The sequence below is a fragment of the Lineus longissimus genome, chromosome 10, assembly GCF_910592395.1.
Source record: "Lineus longissimus chromosome 10, tnLinLong1.2, whole genome shotgun sequence".
NCBI classification, from domain to species: Eukaryota; Metazoa; Nemertea; class Pilidiophora; order Heteronemertea; family Lineidae; genus Lineus; species Lineus longissimus.
This window is the reverse complement of record NC_088317.1, coordinates 3,868,012-3,894,112: the sequence shown is the minus strand read 5'-3', so window position 1 is coordinate 3,894,112 and position 26,101 is coordinate 3,868,012. Positions and strand designations below refer to the sequence as shown.

Below are 26,101 nucleotides of genomic sequence, written 5' to 3'. Positions count from 1 at the left end.
CTCGGTTAATTCCCAGATGGATTTAAGTCCTTTTTGGATAGTATTGAAAATTTCCTGTAGATTACGCGAGAACGACAAGGAACAGAGACAGAATCTTGTACTACATGTACCATCCTAGCCCAGCATAAGTCCACTCCCAACCCCAACAGGCAGTCATCCATGGGACGGATGTTGGTTGCGTTGCCCAGTGCGTCAAGACAAACACCATCAAACTACTGCGTCAAGACAAACACCATCAAACTCCTGTGTCAAGACAAACACCATCAAACTCCTGTGTCAAGACAAACACCATCAAAGTCCTGCGTCAAGACAAACACCATCAAACTCCTGTGTCAAGACAAACACCATCAAACTCCTGCGTCAAGACAAACACCATCAAACTCCTGTGTCAAGACAAACACCACCAAATTCCCTCCCCTCCCTCGCATCAGACACTGCATCTGTTCAATCTATACCAAATATAATCTTCCTGTATTTCAATTCCTGGCTCATCCAAATACAGCTGTACCATTCATTTCCCTAAATGATACATTTGGCCACCATTTTTAGATAATAAGGTTTTATCAACATCGGGAATTGAGTTTTCACAATTCCATCCGGTTCAATATAAATAATCTAGAAACATGTGACCCTGAATTATTTGATAGTCAATCATCATGTGCAGACGCAGTGAATGTCACAGCAGAGATAGAAGCCATCTTTCTACAGGGGTATGCTTTCAGTTTCACATTGGACATTGCTTGCCATGACATGATAGCGAAGAACCAACTGCTATAGCTATCAGCTGCTGCATACATGTACATCACTACTTCATGTACAATGTACTTTTAGCAAATCGTCAAGTTCGCAGTAATGTTCAATCAATGTTCAGCCAATTTCGAAATAGACAACCAAGACGACTGAACCTGACTGAACTTTACGTTTGTGGCTCACAGGCCAATACCCTTGCTAACCCCCTCCCACTCATGAATTGCACAATCAAAATGATGAATAGGCCAACATGGAGTCTGATTCATTCAGAATTCTTAATCAGAATGCTCCAGCAAAGATGCAATTTCATGCTAGCCATGGTGTCTGCCAGCCTGATCCACGAGTTGTGTAACGTTGATCATTGGATGACTGTCATTCGGGTCAGGACGTGACCTCACTGCACTTAGGAGAGATGATCATTATACTCAAGTTGGTCACTGTTTTGCCAAAGTGACAACTCATCAAAATTTCATCACTGTGATGATTTGTTACTTGGACAACACATCAATGCTTTTACAATGCAGAAAGGCATCTAGTACTGGATAGTGGAAACAAAACTAAGCAAGCCTAAAATTTCAAACTGCGCTATCTCAGAAGTGACAAATGTTGATTCAATACTTGGCAAAATATCAACGATAGCTACAACCGATGACAGAATACATGTAAATATTGTGAAAAGTGAAACCGTCTTGCATAGTTTTATCACTTCGTCTTTCAAAGAACATGAAGAAAGCACTGGCAACAAAATACAACTTTCTTCTAATGAATTCAGATGCCAGTCACTCCCGAACAATGGTCTGCCACCTTGGGCCCAAATCACATAGCACTATTCATGATTAGAGCAAGCAAACTATAAATCGATAGATAACGTTTCTCTCCCGATAAGGCACTTGCTGATATTAGCATCCTGGGATTTCTTAATGACGGAAGCCCGACGCTAGATATGTTTGCAACAAATGACGTCTGCTGTCCGATGGCAATGGTGCCCATTTTTTTTCAGATTGCGCTTCGAGATATTGGATTGACGAGTGGGAGGTGCAGGCAAATGGCAATGTAGCTAACTGACTTTGGATCGTGACCTTTCAGTTTCAGCTCTCGTCTGATTGTGAAATTGCTATTAGTCATTCTACATGTACAGTATATGTACCATGTACCACGGTCGCAGATGAAGAGAGATTACTGACAACAAGGATTGGTCGCTAGTAACCACTTTAGGAGCTCACTGTGTTGATATTGACCAATTCAGGGGTCAGCACGGATTTGATATTCTTATCAACAATAAGAAACCAAGCAACATTTGTGGTACTGAACCAACCGACCAACACCACCATGGTGATGACACGGATGATCTTCAAAAAACGTCCACACAAAATTTTAGCACAGACTGGTCTGTGATACATGCAGATCTATTCATCATATCCGACTCGGAGACAACCAGTATCGTAATCAACACTAAGTGATTTGACAACAGATACAGGAGCTGTCTAGGATGGCTGTGGGAGTGGCTCAATGGAAACATCAGCGTCTGTTACCATTGAGGCCCGGGGTTCAATTTTCGGTACCCTCTGTGATTGTGGCGACTCTCTTCGACAGCGTAGGTTTCCTCTGGGGTCTCTGGTTTTCTCCTACTTAACATTACACTTTCCCAACTGTTTGTATATAGAGCGAAGATTGGCCACCCACTAGAAGCAGAAAAATAAATCAAAAGGCCAAGATATCCTGCCACTTGAAGATGAGATTTACCAACAATCTATTATCATCCACGTTATCTGGTTGTCAAGGTGATAATTTTTTAGATTTCCTGGCTAGCTTTTTCCCAAACACCTGACATGGTTTCTAGTTCAGTTGAAAACCGGTACTCCAACTGAATTTGATTGACTTTTTCCAGATGTTTACGCAGCTTTTTTCTGCTTGATTGAAGTGTACGTTTCCCAATCTCCGATCAAATGTTAGGAAGATATGCGCACCTGTAAGATGAAGGCAGAGGTCTGTTGATATCGAAGGTTGTAGAATTTTTTTCAGTAGCTGGGTTGAAAAGTGCAATTGAAGTTGAAATTCAGACTAGATCTTGGCGCATCCAAACGCTCTCTCACTCAGCAATAGGGGCTTTACCCCGTGATCATCGCTTGGATATCTCGTACAAATGGATGCGCAGCAGCTAAATGTGCTGGGTGAAATCATTGTTGAATTGTCATGCGAGATACCCAAAACAATGGACCGAAATGAGGCTGGTGAAAATGATCTGTACTCCTTTGGAATTGGAAGACTTTAAATCATCTCCGTTATATAAGTTTTTGCATAACTGACATTTTCTGCTGAACAAACACAGAAGCAATCTACTTACGACAAAAATTCAAATTAGGTGAGCATCTCATTATCATTTGAAAATGAAGCTAATTTGCCTCTAATGTCAAATTATTCACCCCACCATGCATTTGATCATGCTGCAGCTTTGTCCATACTAATAACTTACCAGGAAAAATTGGAATTGTTGCCAAATGGCCAAATAGCTGAATAATTTATCATGTAGAAGTACAGAATATTGTGTGTTTTGTACATGTATTACATATTGCCCACAAGATATGAAAATGACCTGAATTGAGCTGGAGCGAGATACACTGACAATGTGGAGCATTCAAAAAAAGGATTATGTGATTTTGGAGCCTTGTGTGTCAAGATGTTCATGCAAAAACTTCCATTTACGCTGTAGATTGGAGAATCTAGTCTTATACATATAATACAAACATCTCATCTTGTACATGTATTCAGTCTTCTGTATTTTTTTATAAATGATTTTTTTCATTCAATCATATTATTATTATGGCATTTTGATGGGGATGAACCTCGAAAAACAAGATATTCTTTGTCAGGAATAAGATTACATAACGAAAATCAGAACAAATCCAAAAAAAAATTTCACTCCAAAACCCTTCTTTAGAAGATTTTTTTTTCCATCACAAAATATGACATTACTCACCAGCTTTCAAGCTTTCTTCGACACCCGCTTACATACCACCACAATATCGATGATAAATGACATAATCCCCATTTTAAATTTCAAGGTACAATCAATCACTGAATGGCCCAAAATGCCCCCAAGCCATAAACTAATACAGACATTTTGACATGTCTGGTCTGATGACCTTCGTGAACAAGTCTCTATACAGATGGAACAACCCCCATGTGAAAACCGCTAATGCCCTCACTACCCATTATGAAACCACAACAAAAAATCTTGACACCCAATTTCATAATAACGACAATACAATAGTGCAACCTAATCATATGCCCAGCTGGGCTGACCCAGGGCTCCATGGCCGGTTTTCAAGCGCACAAAAAGCAGACACGCTTCACCAACCTGGTAAGAATCGGACAGCATTAGGTAGCTCAACCACGACAATATGAAAGAATTCCGCCCGCACGAGATTTCAAAATGGACAAAACGCATCCAGGGTATCCCTTGCAAAGGTCTTGTAAGGTTAGATGGGTGAAAAGGAGATCTTCATACCACCCCTGAACTTTTCACTCCAAGATGTGGCCTTTCAACCTTCACTTTTGGTGCAATCTCCTCTGCACATTTTTTAATCAAAAGTGTTCTCGAAAGATACTGTGTCTACCTGGACGCTTTATGTATTAAGCTGCTTGAAGGGCGCCAGTACAAATGGCCAACTTGCAACCAGCCAATGTGAAACACCCCCTAAATAGCATCTACACTGGACATGGACATGTATTTGTCATGTTTGTACACAGATGACTTTTAAAAATCATCCATTGTTGGAAACTCCACATTGTTAAAAATTGAGAGCACTGAGACTCCCACCACTTCATCTATTCACAAAGTTGATCAACACATGGGCTCTACAACTTTATAAATTGCAACAATTTTTTAGAAAAGCTGCCAACAAAAACTACGCACTCATTGACTCAATGATTCTTTCAGCTGAATCCATCCTGTTTTTTAAGCAAGCAATTGGTTAAAGTACAAGTATACATACCAGTTTGTTTACTACATCGAGCGTTATTCATGAAGAAAAAACTTAAATGGAACAGGTTGCAAGAACTAGGTATGTAAACAAAATCACTGCAAGACTGATAACAGACATGTCAGTCTAATCACAGGCAAGGGTTAAGTATTTATGGGACTATATATGTACAGTACTCTTATGACTACCAGATCATGTGGTGATCCGGGTCAACCGCTCAAGTACCACCGCATGTCTCGAGTCGGAAAGTTCTCTAACTAGGCCTATGTCAAAATTAATCACAACATCCCAGAGAACATTAACCATGGATAAGTTGCTTCAAATCATGTTTTCCCTGGAGTACAATTAAATACCTGCATCTGTGATATAATGCAATTAGCAAGACAAACATGAAAACAAAAATATGTTTAGAAAACAGAGAATGACAGGTGACAGAAATATTTCAAACATCTAAAAATGAATCTTATATTATTGCCATCGCGTCATGACATTAACTCCCAATTAGAAAAGAGGCAACAATATGCACTGTTTCATTTGATGACTGATGTTTGTTTGGCTGGGCCTAGCCTAATTTTTGTCATGAAAAATTGGTCAGTCGATTTTAATTTTAGTTTTTTTTTGTAAAAAAACCCAACTTACCAAATCAAATAAGAAAGCCTCCTTTGCTGTCCTTCTAAAACAACAAGTCAACTGTAGCTATTTCCATTCTTGGGATAACGACATGAAGCCATGAGTCACAGTCAACATAACCAGTCATGTACAGTCATACTTCACAATGCATTTGATACACAGTGTATTATGTACAGACTCCAGATTCGGATACAGGAGTGAGAGAAAGTCAAAAGGGTTGGACGATTTTTAAGCGCCGTTTGCAACCATATCTTTCTTGTTTCTGGCTAGTTCACCCGTGCAGCAGTTAAGTAAACTATCAATTAAATCGATATAAAGACCATCAATGAAAATGCGTTGTATTATACGATTATTTTGCAGGGAAACTCCCAATTCCTGAACAAACTAAAATTTCGAAGGCCACTACTCCTCCATTTTGATTTGAGGACTACTTTTCCTAATTCAGGCGGATAAATATCTGCATCTTCTTAATTTATATTTTTTATCTCGTGCTTCTGGAGAGAATATTTTAAATAAAATATATCCTACTGCTGATAAATATACATGTTATAGGGTAAATTGGCATTTAAAGTAACATAAGTTGCACAATACAATCAAGCTTTTGTACTATATCATATTCGGATTGACTCAACAGGTGCACGTCGTGATTTGTCAAATCTCGAACTAGTGTGAAAGGACAAAACCATCAAATAAAGTCCATTTTTTAGACACAACGGCTATATGCCATACAACATCCTATACAACTAGACAATCAAATGAGTTCTCTAGATTAAATTACGTGTCCTTTTCTTCTTAGAAATATCCGAATCGAGGCGCTAGCAGACGAAAAAAACATGGTGGCCACCAACCAGGAAGTGATTTTTGTTCCTCACAATCACATCAAGTCCCTATTTTTTGCTCCATTATAAGGTATTTAATTGAAAACAGATAATTCAGTAAACTGAAATAAAATAACTATGTGTTCTTGGTTGCCTGTTAATTCATTTATTCACTGTTTTATATGTGATGTGGACATGGTGGATGTTTGTGGTGAAGTGATCTGATCAAGGACAAGGCCAAAAATGAACCATATTGGTGTTAGCTGTGGTCTCAGTTTGGCCATTTTAATGACAGCACTCGATGACAGCTGTCAGAAATTTTTAAATCCAATAATAACCCATAAAGAATTACGCTCCTGATGTAGGCCTTTTGTAGTGAACTGGCCCTGTCCTGTCGCACCCAAAAAAAGGACGATCAGGATGACGAAATGGACTGCATAGGACTAGGACTAGGAGTCTGATAAGAATAAGATGGTGGCAGGCCAAGGAGGGTTTGGGTACTAGCTATGGCAAATGAAGGAGAATGAAATGGCGTCATTTTTACATGTAGCCTAATATGCCGTACATTTAGGTTGTGCCGACAAGGAATTCCAATCTAGCCACTTATGATGACGCTTTAATAAAGGGCTTAGGCCAGGCAATACGGGAGCTTGAATTAAGTTAATGAGATACACTCAACATCTGGTCTCTTATAATATTCCTGCTGATAAATACAGGGAGAGACAACCACCTGTTTGCGATCTTCCTCCACTGTTCTAATTAATAATGGATGTATAGAACCCCATATGAAATTAGTACAGCTTTGAAATAGTTTTTGGTCTGTTATGGCTGTCTGGTTGGGTGAAATCTAGGTTTAGACTTATCTGAATATGTTTTGGATGAAGTTGCTGCGTCCTTTGAGTAAGGTTTTTGTGCATTGGCGATTGTTTTATTATGGAGTCCTTTCCTTTGTCTTACCTGGATCATTTATATATTGTTAAAATACTGGAGGTATTTGTGGGCCTCGTATGCAAGTTCCCGGTATGTGACGATGACATGACGTAGCCTACATGTATTTGGATCAACCTGTCTGGATTATTACCGGAATTCTTGCCCATCTCTTCGATTGAATCTGACATATTTGTATTTTGTATCATGGAAATGATTGAATTGCTGGAATTTGGACGCATCGTGCCAGAGGTAGGGCCACAAACTATTCGTATCTGCGGTTCAGGTTCATTGATGTATTTCTGATCACATATGTCGTTTATTTTGTTTATTTCAGATTGTCGCTGGCCTTCGAGAGGCATCTCCAGCCACCATGAATCCATCCACCTTGCATCCTGAACAAACCCATTGGAACCAAAGCCTGAGAGACCTCGACACTATCAGAAAGCATCATAGCGATCCCGGTCAAGATGAGACCGAGAGTGGTTTTATTGGTAGGCAATGGTGGTATTATCATATCATTTCAAAGCTTTATTAAGCACCAACATGTAAAATTGCCCTAGGGACAGAAAAAGTTAAGTGTAGCACCTTTAAGTGCCTTTATTTTTATGGCCAAATATTTTCACGATTTTCAAGAGGGGATAGAATAGCAAACGTTAGGGGCGCAAATATGTTCAACTCAATGGTTTTATCATTTGAAAATGCATCCATTCGCAGAAATAAATGGCAGTAAAATCTGAAACAAATGTTTTTGCAAACATATTGAGCCGCAAAAATAATAGAGTTTACAGTAGTTGATCTTCTGATTATTATAGGAATCACAAGGAGACACTGGCAACCCAATAACTCCAGGACGGCATGCGCCAACAAAAGTTGCGGGAAGAAATTTACGTTCACAGACAGGCAGTTCCACTGCTGGAGGTGAGTTAAAGAGATATAGGTTGTGGATTCGAGGCTCGGGTAGTGCCACTTGGTACTATCAGCTTGCCTGAAATGGCAAAGAGCGCTTCTTGGTTTCTATCGAAAGGTTTCTGGATTAAGCTCGGGAGTGAATGTATTAAAGCACTTTGAGACAGTACTGTTCTACAGTATGAAGCATGTTTAAAATTTGCGTTTCATTTGCATTTAATTTTCCTTTTATCTGTTTCTTTTCAGTTGTGGCGACATTTTCTGCAAGCCTTGCACCGAGTTTAGGCGGAAGTTGAACAATCTTGCCAAATTTGATCCACAGGGAAAGTCTTATAATGTACGTTTGATACTTCATCTCTTCTTAACTTATCAAGGTCTTAGGCCGGTGGCAATCACTTTTTGATCTCACTCGTTCCTGGAATGCACGGACCTGAAAGGCGTAGTGAGTGATGCCCTTGGTTGGTCAAGATGGCTTACTTTGGCATTCATAGAAGTTTTAGTTGAATTAAAGTATTTTTTATATTTCATTGATGGTAGACTTCAGAATCCTCGAATTCAAAGGGATACGTCCATGCCATTCCTAAGGACAGATGTCCCTGCTCCAATACGCTGAATGAAAGAAATCACCTAGATCTTGTTCTCATTCCTAGGTCTGTGAAGCGTGTTTTGAGACCGGACGAAAGCAAACTTTGGGACAGACGAGGAATCTTGGGGGAGTGTTCAAATTCATCAAAGATAACAACAGACAGCTGCAGACGATGCTTGTCGACAATGGCCGCTACTTACACAGAGAGAAGTAAGAATGACCAACAAAAAGATAAAGACACAAATTTTGGTCTCAAACTAGTTGTTACCATTCAATACAGCCACCAAAAAGGACATCAATGGCCCCCAGAGAGACGTTTTCAATGGATTTGACCTCTGAAGGGCACCTTTCTTAACAAGAAAAAATTGTTGATCAGTTCCATTGGTGGTTTCACTTCACTTCAAACTACACAAACGTTAGGATATGATCTTGAATATGTGCATTGGTGGCTGTTTGACTTAGATTACTGTCCCCAAGTTTGGCATAAATCAAAAAAACTTGTGGAGATATGCACTATTCCATTGATCATTATTTCAGTTACTGTGATCTATGATAGTTTGTTTCGATTTCAGTTTCAACATCGACAAAGAAATTAAACGAGTTATCGCAGGATTCAAAAGAGACATTGGCACCTCCGGTATCAAGAAATTATTCCATGAATTCCGAAGTTTAACGTCTCCTCCGGATTGGATGAGAGCAGCCCGTTACCAAGTCGCGAAATATGTCAACACCTGCTTCAGCTGCAATAGCGAGTTTGGAATATTACGGAAATCGTACGATTGTGTTTTATGCGGTGAACTGTATTGTGGAAAATGTTCGACGTGTGACTTTCTTGTCTATATTGATGATGAAGAGAAATCAAAGCCGGATGCTGAGCCGCAAGTTGCCATTATCAAAATTGTTGGGGTAAGCATTGAGGCTAGGATAGTACTAGTTACTGGGTCACCCTCTCCATTTAACCTTTGATAATTGATTGATTTACTTAAAAATGACAGGTTGGGAACTACCCCCCTTTCTCCTCCAAAGTCCAATACGGCTGTCTATATTGCTCATCTTGTTTCCAGTCCCCTGAAAAAGAACCCGACATTAGCATTGATCTCCGAATATGCTCCGCATGCCAAAATGTGATGATAAAGAAACAAGTGGAGGTATATCAGAGTAAGCGCCTCCTATCAGCCATGGACGACACTTGGATGGATATCAACGCCATCTATGAGAGTACTGCAAAACGGAAGAGGAAGATAGAAGAGTACTTGCCGAAGGTAATACGCAATAGGATTCTGTGTAGCGTATCTCATTTAAAAGACCAATGGCACTTTCAGAGTTTACTAATTAAAGAGGAGAGGAACAAACACACTGAATTAAAAAGCTGCTCATTCCTTAAAAACCATTTGGAATTGCTTTATTTTTCAGTATCAAGATCTAGTTGGATCTTTTGAAGATGCCACCCTAGGACCCAAAGCTGGGAAAGACAATAGAAGCACGATTCAGATGCTGGCAAAGGCCCAGGAAGACCTCTCGGACCATTTTACCCAACTGATTATGGTCAGCAATGAACTGAAGCGCCTGAAGCCCACCACTGAAGGACAGAAGACAATACTCAAAAACCTTACCCTGGTGAGTTGACCCAGAGAGCATCTGGTGACCAAAATTCAGGCTTCTTTTTAGTCTCATGGTCACGAAGACACAATGTCACCTTGATGCCGCTTCAACATTTTTTTGATTTGGTGTAATGGCTGTTTTGCTGATCCAACTTTAAGGCATCTTGCATGTAAGTTGAGTATCCCTCCCTGTATCTCTCCACCCTGCCCTTGTTAGCAAAGTCACTTAAACTTGATGAAAAAGTGTTATGAGATCCCAGTTACCGGTACTCTCAGCCAAATGTTGCATAGATTTGTGTATGGTTTGCTTGTCTTTTTCAGGATGTTATTAACTACTATCATGAAAACATGTTCATTTTCCGAGAATCGAAAAAGAAGTTGGAGTCCTTTACTCCACTTGAAGTGCTTGTTGCTATTCAAGAAATTGTGGAGAAAAACGTAAGCCAATAACTTTGACCTGTTGAGTGTCAATGCGCCCATATGAATCCATCCGATCTACCACTCTGGTACTGAGATACTGCAAAACAGGTCAGGAGCCAATACACTTTCAACAATGGAGCGTTGGCTTAATATGTATGTGTAATACATGTAGATTGTATTCATATGGAAGTAGTGTATCTATCCATTATGAAAAGCGTAACAGCTCCTGGTTGATTTTACAGTAAGGTTGAAGCAATGCCAAGCAATGATTCATACCGTCTATTTTCACTCTTTTCACTCTTTCACAGACGGTCAACAGTGCTTACCTGTCAATCAAACAACTTGGTTTTGAGGTCCTGCATCTCTGTTTGAAATACGAAATGGACAGCAGCATCCCACAGAAGATTGCCGATGTTGACGAGGTGATACTTCAAGAGTTGAAAAAGCGAGTCTTGCGAGCAAACGAGGACTGGGAGGACCACCAATCAGCCATGAATGAACTCATTCAGATACAGCTGAAGGTAAATTGATTAATGCCTCTTAAAGGGGGTTTATAGTCATTAGATAGGGGTCGTTGCACATTTGGAGGCAAGGGTTTTGTTTGATTCAGTCATAGTTTTATCCCTCATGAAGACTGACATAGTGGTGTCAATGGTTTCGATGTACTATGAGATAGGGGAGACCTGTTGGTGACTTTGTGTAACTTAATCTGACCTACCAGGCTCCTGCTTATAGACTCCCTTAAAAGTGTTCCAACCAGTGAATTTTCTCAAACTATGATAAAAACCTGAAACTTCTGTAAAAAAAATGGTAAGAACTTAAGAAGAGGGGATCGGTATAACATATTCTAGATCTCCGTGTTAAAATTCTCTCAATCTGGTTTCAGCAACATCGAATCATCCGTCCATCAAGGAGAATGACTTCCGCCATGGGTGTGGGCTACGTCCGCCAGTTCATCCTTGAGCGGTGCGACACCATCGTCGACAAAATCAAACTTCAAATATCATCGAAATGTGTTGACAAGAGCTTCACTTCGTCAAAGGACTCTCTTGCTGATTTGCATGGCTTTGTTGTTGAATGCCTTGGTGATATTGGATCTGAATCGGTCGCAAGGCCTAAATGAGGAGACGTTATCAGAAAGTGTATACATGTACTATGAAATTTTTGCCAGCAATTCATTTTTTGCTATTGGACTGTCAAATGCAAACTTAAGAGGTGCAAGAATTTCAGCTGTGTTGGATTTATCGTTGAATTTCGGCTGAAAACGTGATATTTTGTCTGATCTCATCGTGGTTGACGTCACAACACTGCACTTCACCACTACGACAATTTTCAGTGAATTGATTTGACCATCAAGATCGTATAGATAGAATACAACATCTTTACACACTGCATAATCAACAAACAGTTTTTGCCAACCGGTGATTCGAATAATGTGTGACATTATTGTTGTTACAGCGTTTTTAAAAAAGCCGTAAATATATTCTTCAAATAAAGTGGTGCTATTTTTTCCTTCTCTTGTAACATAGTGTAAATACATTGATTCATGTGTGTGTGTCATATCCAAGAATTTACCTCCTCATCAAAATTATGCAAATGTTGTGTATTTTGTAGCGATCACATTGAAATTATGTGTAGTGATTTTTACAATAAAGATATCAAAAACACAATGATACTTGATAGAAAGTTTGTTAATCTTGTTTTGTATTTTGAAATGCAGGTATCCATGAATGAATGTGTTATTCCACGGCGTTAATGGAGTTTATTGGCCTTTGGGACTGCCAGCAGCCAGAATTTTAGTTCCTTAAAGCCACGCGTCATCTAGAAATACAATCCTGGGTTTACCCTGGTTTCGAATCCATTCCCTATTGTATGGGACCCAGTAGTCTTAACCACTAGACTCCCCCTAGGGGTGACTGACCTATGCCAAGCGAGGCAATGAGAATGAAGTAACAGGTATGCATGTGTCCTCACGAGGTTGGTTGGTCTACCGATTGCAGCCTGGTGGTCATTGTGGTCATCCTGGTGGTCATCTTTTGCAACCAAATGCCCTGGTTGTGACAATAGCCTCAGGTTTTTTACGATGTTGTACCTTGACAAGTTTTCCATCACACCATTCAACCAGCATTATGGGATCCCATTTTGTCTCCAATAGTTACTGTGGGCAATTAGAGTGAATTAGTAAGGCTGTGAACATACTGACCCTCATATACTTCATGGGTTGCAGTTGTGACTGTCTCTCAGATGATCAACATGGGTTTTCAACCAGTCTCCCATACAGATCAAGAGTCACAGGCCTACTTCTTTAACTCATTCAGTTGTTCTCTCCTCGGGCTTCAAATTGTCACAATCTGCAATAGCGCCATGGGGTACAACCCACCAGTTTTGTTAGATTTTTTCAAGTTTTGAGTCATACTCCTCGAAAGAAAAAGTCAAAAGAATGACTTTCATGATAAATCCAGCTTTTATTAAGAACTGATAATGATACGGTCTCACAAAAATATACACATCTTTTAGGAATGGAATACAAAGTGCGTAGTAGAGTTTGGAAAAAGTCCCCCAAGAGAAATGACATTACAACATATCAGATTATAACACACATGGTAACTAATGTCTTGCACCTTTTTTTCTAAATTGGCTTTATAATCAACTCACACCAAGGAAATTATTTTCAATGCTTGCACCATAGACAATACAGCACTCAGTTTTTATCAACCAGTTGAGCAGCACTGGTGACAGAATGTGTCCAGGCGGGGGATCGAATCCACACAACAGGACTGATTGTCAATTGGCAGAACCAGTTAGGCCCAGATCCCGCAGGTCAGATGAGGTGGTGGTGGTGGAGAGGATAGCCTAAATTTTCGAAAATTGTTTGTGTTACAGTGGAAAACTCATAAAAAGTCTACTTCAATATAGCGGGGGGGGGGGGGGGGGGGGGGGGGATGCTGAAGATGCTATTGAATGACTTAAACTGGACATATCGGTAATGGCCTACTGGCGCAACTTCGGTTGCCCTTACATGGCGCTAACTGTCGCGAGGGTACTAGGGTAATAAATGAAGCATCTTTGGTAGTGAAAAGCTGTATACATATATGTATAAATTGTACTTAGGCAATAAAGAGAGCATTATGCTTACATTTGATGCCGACTGCTGCACATATAAAACCCAAAATAGTTTTGGATAAATGCAAGAACATTCTAACAGCTGTGCTTGAAATTAGCCATCCTGAGATACAGGTTTTTTATACTCCTACCTCGTATACAAAATAAACTAAGAGGCACTCCTGACCCATGTACCTTTTGAAAATGCTGATTTAAAACATGAGTAGATCCCTGTAGCTGCCTTGTCTTTGTGAATATAGCCAATTACAGTAGAACCTCTCTATTAAGGACACCCTCGGGACTTGCAAATGCTGTCCTTAATAGAGAGATGTCCTGATTAGAGAGGTCAAATTGAATGGTAAGTACCAATTTGGGACTAAAACTAGTGTCCTTAATTGAGAGGTAGTTCTTAATAGAGTGGTGTCCGCTAAGGGAGGTTCCACTGTATACAGTTGAGGTGTTTACCTGTTTGCTGCAGAAGCAGCGCGTCACCTGCACAAGAAAGATAGGAGACCTGACATGCTATGGACGTCACCTGCAGCAAAATGGTTCAACAAACATGCATTCTCCTCAAATGCTTTGATATTTCGGATCTATAGATTTTGGAACAGACAATCACAATAACGTTACAGGTGGATGGATTTGTTTCATATGCATCATATTGAAGAATCAAGCAATACTAATCTGACAGTTCATTATCGAAGACAAACGTCCCGAGTCCGTCCGCACATCTGTTGGAGTTGGTGATGAGGTCCGCTATGGCTTTCATGGTCTCTACGGACTTACCAAGGAATTCATCTGAAATACAAAAACCCCATGATTAGCATTTCAACCAGAAACTCTAAAAGACAGGGTAGAGGGATTAAATCACGCAATGATAAGGTTTTTGGCAGAGAAAAATCAGCAGGTTTGCACCAAAAACATTTCTTTGTTTCTCATAATTAGAAAGATTTGTGAACCTGAAATAATGTTTAATTTTTCAATATTTCTTACTGACCCCAAATATATCTATGATATGAGAAAGCAAGCAACATTCTTTATTTTATTTCATGTTTTAGGTTCCTGACTTGCAAAATTTTCAGAAAAGTTCACCCAGTACTTCTGCCCCTTAATCACCTTCTAAAAAGTCCTCTGTATCACTGTCATGGTGGCTGGAGGCAATGACGACAATGTTCTGTAGAGCTTCGTTCATTTTCTTCTCGAAGGCCAAAGCGTCTTCAAGGGCGCTGGTATGGGACGACCACGCTCCCTGTCCTGGGGCTTTAATGTCATGGAGTACAAGGCGTCCACCTCGCTTGTTTTGGTATGTCATAAGCTGTAAAAGATAAATAATAAATTCCTGATAGGAGGGAACCCAGGATAGTATGTCTGGATGAACTGGTGCGGCTTTCAAGGAACTAAAATTCCTCACACAACCAACGAATATTTGAACGTCTATCGGATGAGACATATAGGTCATGGTCCCTATGGTATGCCAGGGTAAGTAAAACTAAAAGAACCCACGTCAGTAGAGCCTGTAGCCAAAAGTGGACATCATCAGTCCATGCCTCTGGCAAAAATCCAATAGGGTACGAAGTGTCTTGCTCGAGGTCAAGGACAGAGTAAAATTTTGTGTATCATCACTTTGATATAGTGCCAGGTTTCTGCTTAGGATTGGTCCTACAGTGGAACAGTTGACGTCGAAAAGTTGTTGTCCCTGTTCTTGAGCGAGGCACTTTACTTGCACATCATTACAGGTTAGTGCCCAGATTATTGCCGCCAGTACACCGTTCTTACCTGGGAAGCTTGGTTCTTCTTTGCATCAGAGCATTTCCTAAAATATTTGGATAAATTTGGCAAGGCAACATCATCCCTGTCAAAATGGAAGCCCATGCACATATACAAATAACCTGCAGTCAGTTCCATGTTTATCATTTTATTCATCTCAGCCTCAGTGGCTTCATGGAAATTTTGTCTGGCAATCGACATTGTGCGTTTGAATTAGAGAAAATGAAGGTAAGTGACGTAAAAATAAGGGAGAAATGGAAGACAGGGATCCCTCGGCCTGTTTTCAGCTTTGTGTTTTTGCTAATTGATCACGTATCACGTGTCACGTCACATGATCAATTTGTAAATTTCGTACGATGGTCACATGACTTCCAAAGATGCAAGATGGCGGCAACCCACAGGTAGTTTTCCTTCAAAATCTTATAAAAAAACACCCGATTTCTCCACTCTGATACTTTTCTGAGTCATGTGCATTTGCACAATGAAAGACATATGTATGGTTTATTTAGAAAATGTAAGATCACGAAGATCGAAGTTGCTATCGATAGATTATAGCTCATTTATTTTGTGACATGTCCTAGGTAGTAGTGGGAGTGAGTCACCCTGCATATACATACACTGATACATGCAGGTACATGTACAGATGTATGTATGTACATGGATATGACAATGTATGAGGCAATATCTACTCGTACATGTATATGCAGGGCATAAAGGCTACTGGGCATATCATGGTGACGCGTTGGTTTCCATTAGAATGATGAGAATCCTCCCAGCCCTAGGGCCTAGGCATAGCCCTGGCAACAGTTCGGGACTCCTATCTTATCTAGACTATTTTGACTTTTCCCTTGCTGACCGTTCGCGCTACACACTACCTTTTTTCCCATTCCTTAAGTAAAACTATTGCAAGCCGTAACTAGGATCTCAAACACTGTCCTGGATGTGAGGTTGCGGGATTATTCAGTAAGCTACAGAACAGATTGACAGATATGGCTACCAGGGAACTGTCAAGGGCTAGCCCTAGTATAAGGTGACAATGGCAATAAGCCTCACATTCAAAAATTATACTATGCCACTATTGGACCAGGAGGTGATCTGGAAATAAGAGTGACGGTACACAGAGGCAAAGACCTTAATAAGACAATTTCAAGGGTTTACTAATATGATTGAATATACTTGGAAATAAATATCAAAACTGATTTGTTTTTCATGTGTTTCTGGCAGCAAACATGGCTTGAGTGCGTCCTCCACTCGACCAAAAGCAAGGAGTAGCAGGCTTATGTCTGCTTTGTAAGTTGGAAAGAGTGTTCACAAAATATTGTGAATCATCTTGACTAAATCATTTGTGATAAACTCACACAAAACCAGTTCCTGACAACAAAACCAATGGTAGCTCATCACAATACACTCACAATTAACAATACATGTACATCTACGTCGATTTTTCTGACTTCAAATGAATAATATCGACACTATGCTTCCTCATTCTTAGTCTTGATAATGGCTCATTCCACAAGGCAGCCTTATGACTAATGTCAGGCCAAATCAAATTAACTTAAGTATTTACATCACTCAGATTTGACATCTGAGCTGCTGATGTTTATTTCATTTCTCAATATATGTTGCTGGTTTTGTCTGAGTTTTAGTACGGTACAATGTATATCAGTATCACCTGTTGTTTGTCATATTGGTCAGTCACCAATTTTGTCAGTATAGACCCTCAAGCTTGGCCTAATCTCTTGGGCCTTAATTATTTCATGTTTCTTCTTAGTGACATGCTGATTTGACCTGCTTAAAATAGAATAGATATCGCTGAAATGAAATTCCACGTAAATGTCACCCTTCATATATTGTCACATTCCATTTTTGATGTTGTTGAACCCAAATGCTTGAGTTTAGTCACATGTGAATACTGCCTCTATAAGAAACTGCGGATATGTATTTATAATGTTGTGATCTAAATGTAGCTTTTGTTAGCTCTACAAGTCAAGGGTATCCAATCGTATACTCCCTCGGGACTGACAAATACTGTCCTTAATAAGGAGGTGTCCTGATTTAGAATTAGAGAGATCAAATTTGATAGATTAGAACTGAGCCAATATAATGTCATTGTTGTACATAGCAGCTGGTGGCAAGGTTTCTTTATTCAGTTAATAGGAATAGTGATGATTGAATGACAGTGAAAGTGACAGCTTTATGATTGAATGCAACCATGCTGATTATGTTGACCTGCCTCCTGTTCTGTCCAGTGAAGATATGAAGAGTTTCAGCACAAAATGAGTGAGGTATCTCTGTCACAAAACGAGATACATCCATCTCTGCTATTTTGAAAAGAATGGCTTCAATGTAGAATTGAACTGAAAATGCAGTGGAAATGTTTGGTCATTTTCATCATGAAAGCTTTATTGTCAGCCCAAATGCACTGAATTTGAAGCAGCAGTGTATCATTTGATTCTATGGCACGGTCTTTTATTGGAGAGAATGTTTTAATATTTTTCTAATTATTTCAGTGAGTTTGACACATATGGGTTTGAGCGGCCAGATGACTTTGATTATAAGACGTATCAAGACTTTATGAGCAGTTACCTGCGGGTACTGGCTCGAAGGGCTGCGAAATGGGACGTCATGGTCAAAAACAAGGAAAGAGTCAAGAAATCTGTCAAAGGTAATTGCTTTAAGACAAAACTAACCCTTTCCATACTTCTTTTTCTTCAGTGTAAACTCTGCACTTGGAGGTGTTATTCTACATGGAGTTTTCCTCCTCCAAGGCAGGATGAGAGTTCTTTAGTTAACATGCCCTAGAGATAGGCATCAATGGGGGTTATTGGTCTAGTGTTTTGCATTTCATTGTATTGTTTCATTTAAATGTTTCAGTTATTTTTATTCAACATATCATTCAAGAAGAAAGTCTGATCTTTTTCTCTTCCAGTGAAACGTTACGTCCGGAAAGGCATTCCCAATGAACACCGGCCTATGGTAAGACTATGATACTTCTTTAGCCCTTTCGCTAATGTTCACTCACAGACTGTGAGAGCAGTACATTCGATTCACTCTTGGTCTTGTTATTATCAATATGCAGTGCTGATCCACTTGTCAAACTAACAGGTGACGAACAATGGTTTGTTTGTTTTCCTGCTCACAAATTGGAAATCAATTTCAAAATTAGATGATAAATATTCCATAAAGACAAGCAGATGCAAATTGTCGATTTTCATTTGGTGAAAATGAAAATTTTTCCGGCCACAATCAAGGTAAAAAACACGTGTTCTGTGACTTCAAAGGGAGTTTTCTTCTGATCAATGTCCCTGTGCTTTTGCAGGTATGGATGTGTGTGAGCGGAGCACAGGAGAGGATGGAGGCCAACCCAGATCTATTCCAGAAATTATTATCAGGACCAAAGGACCAACAGCTGATGGAAACAATACAAATGGGTAAAACTGCCTCTCTGGATTTGTCAATGTTATAGTTGGACTCATGAGCCCGGTTTGATTCTCTTGCCATGGTCCACCTTGTTTGTGACCCAGGGCAAGTTACTTTGAAAAAAAATTGAATAAATGACAAATGTAAGTTTTTAGGAAGAGCTTTTATTGTACTTCACATCTTTTTCAGATTTATATCGTACATTCCCAGAAAACATATTTTTCAAAGATCTAAAGGATCCGAAGAGTCTCCGTGGTCATCTTCAAAACGTCCTGGTGGCGTTTGGTCATCATAATAAATCTATAGGATATTGTCAGGTAGGAATAAGTGATGAGTTGCTCGTATGTTCTTCGCTTACAAGGCTGAAAAGAGGATCATAGAGAACACGGTCACAAGTTGGAAAGATAGATCTTGCCTGACAAGAGGGGTTACAGGGTTTACATTGACCGCTGCATGGTTTCTTTTCAGCAGCAGTAATATGTAAGACTCCGACATAATATATGACTCTAAGACTGCAGTAATATATATATGTGAGACTCCAATCACAATATTGTGTTAAAACCCCCAAAATGCTTTATCAGTTCTGTCATCTTTTCATTTTAGGGTCTGAACTTCATTGCTGCTTTGATGTTGTTAGTCGTGCGAGATGACCACAAGGTGTTCTGGCTGCTGGATACAATAGTCACAAACATACTGCCAGGTGAGGAAGGAGTTATTTCAATTCTTCGCTTTGTTGACTTTCATAGGCCTCTCGCAGGTATTTATAGTCCATTCTTTAGTCCCTTCTTGGAGGGGTTCTGCTAAGGGGAATTGAAAGTCTCTGGGTCTACCCTTGGTCTCTCTAGCTATCATCTCATAGTGTCCCCTTAACTCAAGCCCAATATGTGCTTTCAATCTGATTATTTCATCGATGGTGTCGTTATTTTCAGATTATTACGCCAGAGATATGGTGGGGTTGAAAACCGACCAAGAAGTGCTTGGTGAACTCATAAAGTAAGTCTTGAATGCATCTTCAGTAATTATGTAAATGATGCCAGGTTGATTAGAAGCGTATTGTATAGCTGGGGTTAAAACCTCAAGGGTGCTAATCCATCTGGTATATCTGGTATTCAATTTGCAGGCCATGACTTGGACTATGACTATGTAATTTCCGCCTTCCACCAGTCCCGTCTGGATTCTCAAGAACATGTAGTGTGTCAATGTGGAAATGTTGGTCAGTTCTGTTGAAACTGAAAATGGGTTTATACTCAATGCAGTCCTACTGTTCCTGCTCCTATCCTTTGGGCCGGCCCGTGTTGCTAGTCTCCTTGACTTCCTACCCTTGGTATATAAAGTTTACTCCTCCAGAGCATATATTAGTTGTCTACTTGACTCCATTACACAAACTGAACTGACCAACTAGCAAAGTCCACCTGTTGGTCCTCTGTAAAACTACACTAGTCTCACCACCTGGACTCAGGTGGTACTACTAAAAATTAACTGAATATGTTCCAATAACAGAAACCGTGTTGTCATTAGATGGCTGTAAAACACTCAAAGAGAAAATCCAAGTTGGGATTGTAAATGATGCGCAATCTCTGGACTATCAACTGGTAACAATTTGACTCAGGTCTTCTGTTGTTTTCAGACTCAAAGTGCCAAATGTCCATGCCAAAATCACGGGTGAAGGAATTCACTGGTCTCTTATTTGTACGAAGTGGTTTATCTGCCTGTTTGCTGATGTCTTGCCAGTAGAGGTATGTAACTTACAGAGGTGTTCACTACGTGATGACACCATTTTTGGTACATCACGTTAAATTTTCTTTAGATTAGCTTTCGACAGTACAGTAGAACTGCTCTATTAAGGACACCCTCGGGACTGACAAGTGCTGTCCTTAAAAAAGAGGTGTCCTGATTAGAGAGGTCAAAATGAATAGAAACAACCGCTTTGGGACTTAAACCAGTGTCCTTAATAGAGAGGTTGTCCTTAATAGAGAGGTGTCCGCTAAGGGAGGTTCCACTGTACCTTGTCTTCTTCGAGGTCTGAACAAGACATGGCAGTGTTGAAAGCTAGCCTCAACAAAATTTCACTTGATCTCACAAGATGGTGTTATAATATACTTTCTTTCGGAACTGTGTATTCAATTCAGCGAATAATCAGCCTGCCGCTAGTGCGTGTATGTCCCGTCACTAAAACCCCATACAAAATCAGTCAGAATGATCGACATGTGAAGAAAAACCTTTGAGGATACACCATCATTTCTCCATCTTTTGACTAACGATCTTGTCCGTTTCCAGTCTGTTTTACGGATATGGGACAGTCTCCTGTTCGAAGGATCCAAGGTGCTCTTCCGCATAAGCCTTACACTCGTAAAACTCCACGAGGAAAAACTCCTCAAGTGCAAGAATTTCCCGGAAATCACAGAAATCTTCAAGGGTATGACGCAGGATAAGATCGCCTTCAACTGCCATGATTTGATGCAGGTGAGGTTGTAGGATTGGTTGTGTGCTGTGCGTACAGTCGATCCAGGGCCAAGCTGCTCAGATAACTGTTGTGCCGAGGTGCGTTGGGTCCTGATTTCTAGCCACGTTGCCAGGACTGGACCCAGCCGACTTCAATGGACATTTCCGGGCATTTACTGCCCAGGTTTTATGTCTGTTTAGATTGGTTGCCTACCAAGGCGAGGAAGGAGGCCAGACTCCCCCCAGCTATTCAGATGAATATAGAGGCTTCCTGGTGCAAGCTGTCATTTGCTCTCTTGTTCCTGAATGCCTCTGTCAGGGCAGGGCTATGCTTCCCACCCGGTATGAATTTGGAGCTTGCTTTGGACTAAATGTGGTAAAAACCGATATTGACAATATAGAAGAAGAAGAAGAAGAAGAAATGTGCCCGTGATTTGCAATATCCTAACCATTTTTACGTCCCGTCTTTTCCAGAATAGCTTCATCTTACCAGGGTCACTACCACAGTCTCTCATCAACAAATTACGTGAAAAGCATCGAAGGGTCATCGAAGAGGAGTAGCGTCACCTATACTGGATGTCATCGAATCATTGTCGTAAATCTAGTCAACAAGATTTAGCATTGTCTTGTTCCAGTCGCTGATAATAGAGGGAGCTTCATAGAAAATACGATATTTTGGGTAGAGACAGTGAAAATACTGTTCATTGTCTTGTCATAAAAAGTGGCTTAACCTAAATTAAAAAAATTTCTGTTCTGCTTCAATCAAAACTAAGTTTACAGCATGCATTAGCACAATCATTGTGTGTAATAGAATTTATGAACTTGGTCCATGTAGTTCTTGACAAATTTATCATACATACCCATGCATAATTTATCAAAAATTTAAAAGGCCTACTCTGTTCTTTGAAAATGTACACGAATTGAGTAGGGTTTTAAAACTTGATACAATTATGGAGCTGGAGGTACTGGTATGTTAACCCTTGCTGCTTTTCTTATATCTTACAGACAGGGATAGAGAGTACTGGTGTAACATTTTTGAGTGTTTCCATTTTTGAGTGTTTCCATTTCTCAGTGTTTCCCTTTCTCAGTGTTTCCCTTCATTATTTGGGAACGCTTAAAGACAGATTGACACGTTTTTCTCCTATTCCCCCTTTGAAATGTCATGGTCGCTCTAGCTGTCTTGTCAATTGTATGGAAACACTGAAACATGAGGACAACCAAAAACGTTACACCGGAACTGTCAAATTTTTAAAAAACTTATCAATTTTTAGTACTATTCATATCAGAGTGCAATTGTTTTGCAACAAAGCTGGTAAATAATAGCTTAAATAGCTGCTGAATTCTTGGCCTTCGGTTTGACGTCGTCATACAGAACTTAGCTGTAGTTCCATGTTGTGAACTAGAGTCTGGCATATTGGGTTTTATTGCTGTATTTTCCTTGGGTGTGGGCAAGTAGGGCTTTCTACAGAGGTGCCAAATGATAATAATGTGCTTTGGACTTAGCAACTGCCTGGAGTGTGGTCATTTTACTTTTGGAGACATTATAGTTGGGCGCGGTTGTGGATTTTGTGAATGACGGCCTGTTTAATTGAAAATATGATGCTTAAAATAGCGAGTAGATGTTTGACTTTGGATTTTTGAGAATTGGACTATAAATCCATTGAATGGTACTGTGTGTTTCGGCTTTTGTGGGATTTAATTTGTAGATCCAGATTGAGAACATGTCGAGAAAAAATGTGGTTAAATAATTTTCTGATCGGAAAGTCCACCTTTTGTAGAAATCAATAATAATACTAAAATCTCAAATATGTGTGTCCAGTTTTGCACAGTTTCTTAGAAATCGTGGTAATTTTTCTTATCGTCTGTGTTTTTGAGAGAGGCCTGTGATAGGAAGTTTTCTTGTTGGTGCTCAAAGGGAGAACATGAACTGTATGCCGCAAAATGTTTCGGCCCATTAATTTTTGCGATTTTGGAAAATATCTGAAAAAATGGAAGTTTTCATGATTTTCGTATTGGAAGATAAATGGAAATATAGCATACTTTTTGGATCACTGTCTTATGCTAACTCTAACAAATAATGAAGTTTTATCACATTGATTTAAGTACATTTTGTGCATTTTATTGGCATTTGAAAATCTAACATGTGATCTCTCTTCTGGTCAAAATCAGCTGAAAGTCTTACAGTGTGTTCTGTTCTTTTATGTTCACTCCAATTTTATCGCTAGGTGGAATCAGATAATGACCATGCGTATTTTTTTCTTCTACTTTTACCAAAACAGTTATCCCATTCTTTTGGTGTTGCACAACTTTTAAAGGACGACAAGTAATTTTTAAAGGGTGTTTTCATTCAAGGGAAAGTATGGATTGGGGTTTGTAGGGGCGAGCATAATATCGGATTGGACAATAATCATATTAAATGAAGAAGAAAATGTAACATCTTGATGAATGAAGTATTTTGCTGGTTTTTTTGTGGCCTTTTACTTAATATCTCATACCCTAGAGATAAGCCAGGACTTGTCTCCATGATGCAGATTGATGGTCATCAAGCTGAGTAGTACCTCTTTAGGCAGGGATCCCTGAGGTTGGAAAGGGAGGGGGGGTTATAAAGTGAAAAAAAGTCAATATTGTTTCCAAAAGAGGGGTAGTAGAGGTACCCCTGTGCCCCCTCTGCATCTGTGCCTTCATTTTATATCAGTTCAATCAAGAATTATGAAAGACTGGTCTTTATTAATTCTTCATTAAATTCGTCATTTGACACAGATATTTTAATATTGTATGATTTGTATGACAATCCTATTTTGTTTTTTATTTGGAAACCCATATCACACTATACATATTACTGTTGAACATCTCTTAAAGGGAGCCTATAGGCAGCAGCTTGGCAGGCCAGATTATGTTTCACATTGTTGCTACTAGGTGCCACTTCTATCTCACAGTACAATGGAACAATGCACATTGTACAAGGAATGATTTAACCACTAAGTCATACCAGACCCAGTTCTTTGACTGCATTCTAGAGACCTGGACTCAAGAAATGTGACACCTGAGCTCCTGTCTATAGCCCCCTTTTAAATGAGAAGTCCCTTAAGGGCCAGTTAAAGAAGAGTTGTTTGGGAACTAAATGGAATGAAAGTCTGGTAGATATGGATGGATGGTTGTTTGTTGAAAATTCTTTTGAAATTTCGGTTTGAAATGCAAGGCCAACGAAACATTTTCAAAACCTTATGATGCAAAAATAAAGTCGCCATTCCTATGCTATTTGAAGCTAAAATGACTTTATCTTTATCTTTATAATATAAAAGGGTTTAAAGTATGTCTCCCAGGAGCTGAGAGAGTCTCATCTGTACATTTGTACACCAGCATCCTATCTCTATGTATCAGGTAACATTCTTTTACTTATTCCCTTACCCAATTTAGCACTTTGTCTTTTTGGCATCATATAGGTTTTAAATGGTCTAAGAGGACTTTTATTGTAACAAGGAGAGGTTGATATTTTGTGGACCATCACTTTTAGTTCTTTATTTTCATGAATATTGGTAATGAGTATATTCCTAGTTCACTTGTTTTATGGCACAATATCAATTGTAGAAATAAAAATGATTTATGTCTATAAAGTCTTTAATTCATTTATCTGGTAAATATGATCAGAGAATGACTGTGGACAGCGGCTGTGAGAGGTACAACCTACTGTGACTGAGCAAGGTAATTGCTATCACAACAGCCTCTGCCCAGGATTAAGACTCAAGAACACTATTGTTACATGGCCAAAACTTTCAGGAGTTACAGTAGAACCTCTCTATTAAGGACACTGTCGGGACTGACAAAAGCTGTCCTTGAGAGGTGTCCCGATTACAGATGTCAAATTGAATGGAAACCACCACTTCAGGACCAAAACAAGTGTCCTTCATACTCTCGTACCTGAATGATATTTCTCCAGTATGAATACTGGAGTACCGAGGACAGCTTTTTGGTCTGAAATGAAAAGGAAATAGGCTAACACAGTGCTCCTAACTCACACAACGTAGTGAGTGTAATGGTTACGTATACACTGTATGTGAAGTGTAAACAAAATGCTTTTGAATCACATCGTCACAAAGTCCGTCTCAAAGTATCTGATGACAATCTCCGCTGTTTGCGTGTCGAGGCTGCACTCCGTCAAAGACTTGTTATCAGCTGTTGCTATGGCACTGATCGCTTCCTAAGCCATCGAGAAGGACTGCTCACTCTGGCAAGATTGGATTAAGGAACACTCATTTTTCTCACGAAGTTTTACCCAGCAGGAGACAGGAGTGTTTAATGGACAACTCTACAAAGACGCCACAGGCAAGGAGAGACAATGGAACATTGTCTCTCTTATGGAACACCTCCCCATTGCCCATTAAGCGACCCGACCGAATCAAGTCTGATATCATGCTATCAAAGTTGGCAATTGTATTCTGTTTTGAATGTTTGCAGGTTTCGAATCAAGTTGTTAGTGGGAAGTGTTCTGAAAAGTCTAATAAAAGGACCTTGAAGTGTGAAAAATGTCTGGGTGTTTTTTACACACGTAACTATTAGATTATTCATCAACGAAAATGTACAGGCCCGAACAGCATGGCAGGTCTTGCAAACATTGCCGCAATAAATACCACTCAAGGCAAATCTGAAGGTCTGACCGGATTCGATTGTCTTCGTACTCATAAACGTATTCATACTGATGAAAAACCATCTAAGTGTTTTGTTTGTGGTGTAGAATTTCTTTCAGGA

General features: G+C 39.6%; 4 protein-coding genes across 7 annotated transcripts in view; 2 read left to right on the top strand and 2 right to left on the bottom strand.

Annotated features, from left to right (window-relative positions):
- Window positions 1-5,775, bottom strand: part of LOC135494552 (cytoplasmic protein NCK2-like) — a 28,782-nt gene extending 23,007 nt beyond the window's left edge. The window contains exon 1 of the mRNA XM_064782643.1: window positions 5,373-5,775. The gene's annotated coding sequence lies outside the window, so the exon portion shown is untranslated. The remainder of the gene's footprint in view (window positions 1-5,372) is intronic.
- Window positions 5,776-6,183: 408 nt separating this feature from the next.
- On the top strand, window positions 6,184-12,284 carry LOC135494995 (uncharacterized). 3 transcript variants are annotated; one of them, XM_064783378.1, is made up of 11 exons: window positions 6,184-6,272; window positions 7,446-7,602; window positions 7,924-8,029; window positions 8,264-8,354; window positions 8,668-8,813; window positions 9,176-9,509; window positions 9,668-9,865; window positions 10,017-10,220; window positions 10,526-10,642; window positions 10,933-11,145; window positions 11,511-12,284. In XM_064783378.1, exons 2-11 carry the CDS (start codon window positions 7,482-7,484, stop codon window positions 11,745-11,747), a joined length of 1,767 nt encoding a protein of 588 aa, XP_064639448.1. In that variant the 5' UTR covers window positions 6,184-6,272; window positions 7,446-7,481; the 3' UTR covers window positions 11,748-12,284. The 3 variants fall into 3 exon arrangements, with proteins under 3 accessions (XP_064639448.1, XP_064639447.1, XP_064639446.1); XM_064783377.1 differs by lacking the exon at window positions 6,184-6,272 and adding an exon at window positions 6,468-6,491; XM_064783376.1 differs by lacking the exon at window positions 6,184-6,272 and adding an exon at window positions 6,520-7,360.
- Window positions 12,285-13,069: 785 nt separating this feature from the next.
- LOC135494676 (ferritin-1 heavy chain-like) lies at window positions 13,070-15,800 on the bottom strand. The gene is made up of 3 exons (XM_064782875.1): window positions 15,503-15,800; window positions 14,843-15,041; window positions 13,070-14,524 (listed from the first exon to the last, which is right to left on the bottom strand). The coding sequence occupies exons 1-3, from the start codon at window positions 15,692-15,694 to the stop codon at window positions 14,406-14,408; spliced, it is 510 nt and encodes a 169-aa protein (XP_064638945.1). The 5' UTR covers window positions 15,695-15,800; the 3' UTR covers window positions 13,070-14,405.
- Window positions 15,801-15,871: 71 nt separating this feature from the next.
- Window positions 15,872-24,946, top strand: LOC135494980 (growth hormone-regulated TBC protein 1-A-like). 2 transcript variants are annotated; one of them, XM_064783356.1, is made up of 11 exons: window positions 15,872-15,894; window positions 16,718-16,783; window positions 18,004-18,158; window positions 18,423-18,469; window positions 18,813-18,924; window positions 19,103-19,230; window positions 19,517-19,613; window positions 19,843-19,906; window positions 20,541-20,649; window positions 21,191-21,376; window positions 21,830-24,946. In XM_064783356.1, exons 1-11 carry the CDS (start codon window positions 15,878-15,880, stop codon window positions 21,914-21,916), a joined length of 1,068 nt encoding a protein of 355 aa, XP_064639426.1. In that variant the 5' UTR covers window positions 15,872-15,877; the 3' UTR covers window positions 21,917-24,946. The 2 variants fall into 2 exon arrangements, with proteins under 2 accessions (XP_064639426.1, XP_064639427.1); XM_064783357.1 differs by lacking the exon at window positions 16,718-16,783 and having other exon boundaries at window positions 15,873-15,894.
- Window positions 24,947-26,101: the final 1,155 nt, after the last annotated feature.